Consider the following 8,878-nt stretch of genomic DNA (forward strand, 5'->3'; position numbering starts at 1 on the left):
AGGGGGGAGGGGGAGGGAGGTAGGGAGGGAGTAAAAAGAAAATAATGACAGACAGTCTGACAAAATGATAGACAGGAAGACAGACAGATAGATCTAAGGGTGGTCGAGGGGCCGAAGGTGGGGACGACGAGAGATCTCTGATTGGGAAGTTTCATTAGAGATCTAGTTCCACAGAATCCTTCACTTACTGAGTGTAGAAGAATTCTGTGTCTAGTTCCAAATCGAGCAAGATGATCAACGGGAAATAATTCGATAAACAGAAACACCTGAGTCTTGATGGTTGATCCCCTTTGATATTTATTTAGCTTCGAGGTTCGAGAATTACATTATTGTAGTAGGTCTACACGTATTTGTTGAGGTGAGCTTATTCCACCTGGCCTCGCTATTATTTATTTTTTATTATTACTATTATTATTATCATGACGGAGGCCTACATTATAATATTATTGAATGTAAAAGAGTCGTTAGACCTATTGCTTTTATTTATTAAATAGATAATATAAAATAATTGTAATATCATTGCATTTTGTACGTAGGAGGTGACATGTGCATTTGACAGCCCTCGTGCACGCAAAGAAAGAAAGCAAAATAAACAATTTCTCCTCTTTAAAAAAACACACCCCAAAAAAACAGCTGCTTGTAGGCTAAAACTGTAAAGAACACAAACTTTCAAAACGAAAAAGGACAATACAAAACAAAACAAAATAAGCTGAACAAAAAACCAAATAACCAAAACCAAGCAAAACTAGCCAACTCAACTGACCGTCTGGAAATTTGATGCTCAGATTGTCTTGCACTTCTGGAAGTTTTGAGATTATGGCTGAAAAGGTCTATCTAGATCTCTATCATTGATTGTATAGAGTTATAGGCTACCTAATATTTTACAGCATCTCTCAGATAACTGAGATTCACGACTTTTGGTCTTATAAAAAATATATATGTAGGCCTAGGCTATAAAATATTCAATTACATTTTCAACAAAAATCAAAGTCAAAAGCGGAATAAATCTGGAAACTGGAAACAATTCTGCCCTTATGGACTGCCAAGTTGCGCTGCAAAATTGTTCGGCCATGGTCGAGGAGCTTTATGGTGCAGTTTTGTGCTAGATCTAGTGTATTGTATATATTTCGTTATGTATAAGCCTGCTGTGTTTAAGCTTGTTGTAGATTTTAATGATGAAATGGAAATCCAAAGGTATATTCTTTTATACATTACAATATCCAGACTTCCTGGACCAACAATGTATAACTTTATTGTGACTTGTTTTCACCTTCCATCAGCAACAAAACAAACCTGGCAACCCAAATCATAACAACAATGTAGACGAGCTAATGTGTGTGCATGTTGTTACACTGAAGATTTTGGCTGTGTACTGTGTAGATCTACTGTGTTGGCTGTGTTAGTGTAGCAGAACCCGTGCCAGGCCCTGTGTGAGTGCGTGAGCTGTGTTGAGTTGAGTTCATATCATAGGCCTAGATAAGATAGATAGATCAAGATCTGTTTGTTTACAGTTTTGTCCGAGCAGGGCCCGTGGCAGGAGAGATTTGAGAGTGACAGCTGATTGAACTGATTCATTTGTTGAGAAGGCCGAAATGTGAGTTAAACATGGCAGGCAGAAGTGCACAGCAGACAAGACGCGAATGGTCAGACCAGTGTGAGTTTTCGGAAAGTGACCCTCATCATCATGTTGGGGAAGGAATGGGGTCTGAAATATCTGAATTTGTTCCACCCCCTGTCCCAGTAGCAGTACAAGACTCTTCTGAAGAGAAATATGTTGTACTGAATGGCCAGAAGGTGAAGTCAGAACCGATGGAGTATGAGTATGAATATGATTATAATGAAGTTGATTTTGTGAAAACAGATAGACCAAATAGATCAGACTTCTCTGACAATGGCAATGGTCAAGGTAGTCAAGGCATGGTGGATCGAGGAGAAGCAATAGAAGGACAAGTGAGAAGTGTAAACAAAGAAATATGTGTTCATGTCAGTGTCAAGCAAGAAGAACTGGTGCAAGAAGCACCAATAACAGGTGAGGACCAACCGCACATGATAACTATCACTATCTATCTCTTACTTTAAATTCAGTTTCTAAGACAAATACAAAGGCACTCTTCAGGAGAAGTGGTCCCGGCCTAACTCCACAGACATTTGTACGCAAAATTGGAAACAAAATCGGAAGTCGGGTAAAAAAACTGAACTGAATTGCCTGCCAAACCTATTTGAGACTAGATATCTAGATTCTAGAGATCTATTTTCGGCTCTATTCTGAATTCTAACCATTTTTTTAGTGTGCTGAGAACAATTTTGGCGCTAAAAACTGCCAAAAAACTATTATTTTGTTTAAGGAGTCCCGCGCCCCCTTTAAAAAAAAAGGCAACTTCCGGTTTTGTTTCCGATTGTGTACATCATATATGTGTCTATGGAGTTAGGCCGGGACCACTTCACCCGAAGAGTCCCAAGACAAAAGATTTAAAGTAGACATCTTGAGTCGAAAAAAGACGAACCCCCATTGTTGGGGGGAAAAGTGGTCGACTTGGACAGGTCGCAACCACAGTGCTTTCTTGTTGTATCCATTTTTAATAAGTGAAAGCAGTTCATAACAAAGAGTGAGCTTTAAGAAGCCACATTTTCACTGTTATAAAAAATGGAGATGCAACAAGAAAGCACTGAGGTCTCGAAGTGCCTGAATTACATTGTGTCGCAGTGATCACAGTGCCTTAGTAAATGTAAAATATAATAAAAAGGATGGGAGGGGGAGGGGATAGGAAGTGGCTGTTTGTTCAGATGATTGTCTTTCATAATATGACGTGGTATGTCTCAATATCTGGTAGAACAGGTTTTGACTAGTAAGCTGTGTTTGGGGGAGTACTGCAGAAGGCCGGCATTTATCGTGACAAGGTTCACTGAGCAAATGATACACAAGGGTTAGGGTTAGGTTGGGGGTTTTTTTGGGGGGGGGGGGGTTATTTCATCTTCCAAAATCGTTTCGTTCTTTCTTTTGACCCTTCCAAAATACTGAACCCAACTTTTTTTGAAAACCCCTTTTTTTTGTCTTTTTTTTTTGTTGGTCGGCTGCCCCTCCCTCTGCGGAACTTCTTCCGCTGTGTCAACCGCCTCCTAACATGCATCATGCACATTAGATTATATCATCCCTGTCGTAGTTTAACCATGTCATCATGTAGTGTAGGCCTCAGCACCAAATAAAATTTTTTTGAAAATATTAATTGCAAGAAAATATTCCCTTGCATTGGGAGACATATAAATGATTGGGTCAGAAAAGCACTAGAAGTGTGTTTCACTGGTCCATTAGGGCCTATATAATCTTATCAAGCTTAACTGTGTGATGCCTCCTTTCAGTGGTTTAATTGCGCAAGCACCGTGACAGCGGGACAGCTGATTTCCAGAAACCATTGCACTGTTTTTAGTTTTTGTAAGCTAAAGTCACTCGCTTTACCATTGTTTGACTGGACAGCTGCCTTCAGAAATTCTTCAGGTGAGTGAAAACGTTGTCTGTTGTGTTACCGGTGATTGCTTTGAGCTTAGGAATACTGTTATAATCGACCTGCCACCTTTTGAAAAAAAATGCACGACCTCTCACTAGTATTAAAATCGAGCACACATAGATGTTTATTCCTCATGTCATAAGTAGAGAAATTAAAAAAAAACAGGTTGAGATTGGAGAGTTGTTTTTTGTTTTTTGTTTTTGGGGTTTTCTTTTTTTTTGGTAGTATGGTTTGTCTTTTACACGAATTTCGACATTATACAAATACATGTATATGTATAGCCCTAGGCCTATCTATTTTCCAGAATGACTCAGACTTTCTACTAGCAAAGATGAAGGTTAAGGCAGAAAAAATGTAGATTCTAATTATAATAATACTGTCATTAGTATTTACGCTGAAATAACCTTGATCTGTGGCTATCTTTACTGTACTGGGTAAGGCAGAAATACCCCACAATGAATGGCTATCAGTCTCTTTGGTGAAATCTGAAATGTAAAATATTATTTGTCTGTAGTTAATGTTTGTTTTTTGGGGGAGGGGTTGTTTTTTGTTGTTTTGGGGAGGGGGGGGGGGGGGGGTTGCCTTAAAGCTTAGAAAATAAGGGGAACCAACACATCTTGATATTGATAACATTCTGTTTCTACTCTGTATCCATAGACAACACCATGGACCTGAATAGAAGTAAGTAGAAGCAGGAAGTTCTTAAAACTACTCCCAGAGCGGATGCGACAGTCACACCAGCAGACGAACCAGGAAGGGCCCAGTGAATCCCTGCGTGACGTGTCAGTCGGTGGCTTGGTTGGCGAGGAGATGGATGAGTCTTTGGTGACTGGTGTTGTGGAATCGGGTACCAATAACACCCGCAATATTCTCCACAGGCGTGCATCGATGACAGTAGGGAAGACGTATGCGTCTGTGACTGGGGACAAACGTGCGTCAGTGACAGGAAACAGAAGCACGTCAGTGATGGGAGACAGAGGTGCGATGGGGACAGGAGATAGGCATGTATCGTTAACTGTAGACAGACGCGCGTCATTGACAGGAGACAGACATGCGTTGGTGATGGTAGACAGAGGTGAGATGGTGAAAGGAGACAGACATGCGTCGTTGACGGTAGACAGATGCGCATCATTGACTGCAGACAGACATGCGTCGTTGACGGTAGACGGATGCGCGTCGTTGACGGTAGACGGATGCGCGTCAGTGACGGGAGACAGACATGAGTCAGTGACGGGAGACAGACACGGGTCATTGACAAGAGACAGACACGGGTCATTGACAAGAGACAGACACGGGTCATTGACAAGAGACAAACACAGGTCATGCGACAGTCACAGAAGACAGATGTGTGACAGGAGACAGACGCCCATCAGTGACGAGAAACAGACACACATCGTTGACAGGAGACAGCCGGGCATTGGTGACAGTAGAAGACTAGTGTGTGTCAGTGACGGTAGGAAACAGTGGTGCGTCAGTGACAGTGACAATAGGAGACAGTAAGGTGTCGGTGAAAGTAGGGGACAATGGTGCCTCAGTGACTGAATGAGGCGATGGTGCTTCAGTGACTGTAGGAAATGATGTGCATCAATGGCAGAAACAATTGGTGAGATGGTGACAGTTGGAAATGGTGGCGTGTCAGTGACGGGAGACAGACAAGCGTCGATGACAGGAGACACATGTCAGTGACGAGAGACAGACGTGCGCTAGTAACAGGAGACAGCCGGGCATCTGTGACAGGAGACAGGCATGGGTCGGTGGCGGTAGGCGACAGTGGTGCGTCAGTGACTGTGACAATAGGAGACAGTAAGACGTCGGTGAAAGTAGGGGACGGTGGAGCTTCAGTGACTGTAGGAGATGATGGTGCTTCTGTGGCAGTGAGAAACAGCAATGTGTCAGTGACAGAAGAAATTGGCGAGTTGGTGACGGTAGGAAATGGTGGTGTGAGTGACAGAAGAAATTGGCGAGTTGGTGACGGTAGGAAACAGCAATGTGTCAGTGACAGAAGAAATTGATGAGTCGGTGACAGTGGTGTGTCAGTGACAGAAGAAATTGGTGAGTGGGTGACAGTGGTGTGTCAGTGACAGAAGAAATTGATGAGTTGGTGACAGTGGTGTGTCAGTGACAGAAGAAATTGGTGAGTCGGCGACAGTGGTTTGTCAGTGACAGAAGAAATTGATAAGTCGGTGATCGTTTGAGACTGTGATTCATGGGTGGAAGAAGACAGTGGTGATTTAGTGCCAGTGGGAAACAGTGGAGCGTCAGTGACTGAAGAAATTGGTGAATCTGTGGCAGTTGGCGACAGTGGTGATTTAGTGGCAGTGCAGTAGGAGACAGTGATGCATCGGTGAAAGAAGACAGTGGTGGCTCAGTGGCGAGAGAGCACGTTTCAAACGCATAGGTGGGAATGATCAGCTACTGCGTTGTCAGAGGGGAAAAAAAAAAGGCAAACAAAATGTACGACTGGAAAGAAGAGGTGATAAAGAGAAAGAGGGAGAAAGGAAAACGGGGCCCGTCGATTTACTGTGATCACAGCTGTGCCGATATGACGAGAAAGCTCCTGACGCGGGTGATTTGTGGGTGCTCTGATGCTGTTTGCTCGTCCGTCTTTCCTGTCAAACATCTATCGTCCTTAACTCTCCTCCTTCTTTTGTGTGTTTGTTACTCACTTGTAGCACACCTAATCTTCTGGCGCTCATGTGACCTTATGCAGTTGCGAGTGCCGTAAAACCTCTACTAAAAAAACACACAAAAAAACCACCTAATCTTTGGCACTTACATGACGTTATTGTGTTGCAAGTGCCGGAAAACTCTTAGTAAAAATAAAACTGAAGGTCCTGATAGGTTTGCATTAGAAGGAGAGAGTGCGTTAGAATGGGAGAGAGTGACAGAAAGGGAAAACATTGCGAAATATGATGATGACAAATTAGTTTATAATATCTGCAATAAAATTCTATGGTTATTATTATTATCATGTGCCTTTGCAGTTCAATAAAATATTGCATTCTCGTCTCCAAAAGTGTGTTCCTGTACCGTTTAAAAGTAAAAAAAGTCAGCAGTGTACTCGACGCTGACAAAGAGGAAGAGTTTTATGCATTATATATTGTCATGGAACAGCCATGTGCCGTCTAACAGAGCAACAAGGTGTAGATCCAATCATATAATATGTCCCCGTGGTTTTATGCACCTCGCATAATTCAGCAAAATTCGATCTTTTTTTTGCATAATTTCTGGGGGGGGGTTTTCCTTTATCATTCCTTGTTAAAATTAACAGAATCATATAATTTCACATTTTTCGGCTAAAATGACGGGGACAGTAATATCCAGTGCACACTGCCTCTCGAATTGTCAGATTGAGTCGGAGCCAGCCAGATTTTCCTCCATCGAAAAGTAAATGCTACCGTTTTGGCCCTCTTTGAATTAGATCAAATCCGCTAAAATTGAACATGATCAGCTGATAATACATAATGTATTTGGAAGATTTGATCAAACTGCCGCCGTAATGGTAGATTCCTGCTCCTCCGTGCAAAAAGTCCTGGCTCTCTCCGACTCAGTCAAATGTGCAATGTGCTGTGGGTGACATTTGGGTGTAAGCTTTGACATCTGATGGCTTGCTGCAAGCGGAATCTTACCGCACAAGCGCTGAGGGTAGATCTGTCCCCGTGGTGTTGTGCACCCCGCATAATTTAGCAAAATTTGATCATTTTTTTCATAATTTCTGATTATTTTGTTATTCTTTGTTAAAATTAACAGAATCGCATAATTTCACATTCTTGGCATAATTTCAGAATTTTTCTTGCATAAAACGACGGGGACAGGTAGATCTAGTCTAACTGCAGCAAACGCCCAAAAGAAGTTCAGTCGTCTCATTAAATTTGCAATTTTGGTGATTTCCGAAGATTGAGTCCTTGGAGTAAATTTATACTTTTTGTGGCTTTGCTCAATGTTTTTCAGTAAGATTCATACAAAAATGTTTTTGGATTACATAACATGCTATGCCCCACCAGCTTCCTGAGTTGAGTGGTTGGTTGGTGGGTGCTCTAGTGTGTTTTGCTCCTTCTTTCTTATCAAACATCTAGCTGTCTTCCTTATCTCTCCTTCTTTTTTGTGTTTCTCTCTTGTAACATCTCTATTCTTCGGCACTTATTCAACGTAATTGTGTTGCGAGTACCGTAAAACTGTTACAAGACTAAACTGAGTTGTATGCTCCTGCAACACTGCCAGTGGTGTACAATTTCGCTGAGCACCCACTCTCCAGCAGGGTAGTGACGAGTCTTTTTCCCCCATCGCACCTGACCAAAGCTGAGTGGATAGTGCTGTAAAACACCTACTCGAATAAACAATCCCCACCATCACATGACCCTCGGAGACTGACGTCTATAGTGTAGTGGTTATATGTTCTTCTACTGTTGCACACAGGAGACCCAAGTTCGATTCTCGAGTCGGGGAAAAACTTCTTTGTCTAGTATCTCGATCTTTCTGCTGGGATGTTGTGTCCCTCACAGCCCAGGTAGGCCCCGACGGGTGGCCAGCCTTGTAAATGATCTAAAATTGTGTCGATGGGGGCGTAAAAGCGACATTTTAAAATTTCAAAAACGAAAAAAGATTGCGAGATAGCTGTCGTCACATACCAGAAGCATGAATGCCATAATTACTACATTTTGGACGAAGGGAAATAATTCACTGTAATATTGTGCTTCATCTAGTTGCGGCAGAATCATTTCCCTTGACTTCGGTTAGTCTATAGTGTAATGTCCGAGTTGTTCATTTATAATTAATCTCCGCTCCAGCTCCGCAGTGGGTGGTTTGCCTCTTCTTTCCTATCAAACACCGTTTTGTCCTGATTTCTCCTTTTTTTTGTGTGTATGTTATTCTTTTGTAACACCTCTAACTCTAATCTTGGGCACTCGCATGACCTTGCTTTATTGTGTTGCAAGTGCTGTAAAACTCTTACTAAAACTAAAAACCAGCTCCGCTAAACTGCCCAACTTCACGCTTCTCCTAAGGTTGGCGGTGTAGTGGGCACGCTTCTCCTAAGGTTGGCGGTGTAGTGGGCACGCTTCTCCTAAGGTTGGCGGTGTAGTGGGATTTGAGACCAAAACTGAGTGGATAGTGTCGTGAAACACCCTCTGAATCAATCAATCAATCAATCAATCAATCAGTGGGGTTTATCTGTTTTAAGGGTGGGGGGTAGGGGGGATGGGGTCATAAATGACTCATGGCATGGATGGCTGAGTGGTGAGGCTGTGGAACTGGCAGCGGACAATTTATTGGTTTGTTTTCTCACCAGCTCACACACACACACACACACCACACACACCACACATACACACACCACACACACCATACACCACACACACACCACACACACACACCAC

The 8,878-nt window shown here is 42.5% G+C and overlaps 1 protein-coding gene across 1 annotated transcript in view; it reads left to right on the plus strand.

Annotated features, from left to right (window-relative positions):
• The first annotated feature begins 1,300 nt into the window (after positions 1 to 1,300).
• LOC101846850 (zinc finger protein 431) overlaps positions 1,301 to 8,878 on the plus strand; it is an 11,284-nt gene continuing 3,706 nt past the window's right edge. The window contains exon 1 of the mRNA XM_005111572.3: positions 1,301 to 2,029. Within this exon, the coding sequence (XP_005111629.1) occupies positions 1,606 to 2,029 (424 nt within the window). The 5' untranslated portion in view covers positions 1,301 to 1,605. The remainder of the gene's footprint in view (positions 2,030 to 8,878) is intronic.

The sequence above is a fragment of the Aplysia californica genome, unplaced genomic scaffold (assembly GCF_000002075.1).
Source record: "Aplysia californica isolate F4 #8 unplaced genomic scaffold, AplCal3.0 scaffold01078, whole genome shotgun sequence".
NCBI lineage: Eukaryota > Metazoa > Mollusca > Gastropoda > Aplysiida > Aplysiidae > Aplysia > Aplysia californica.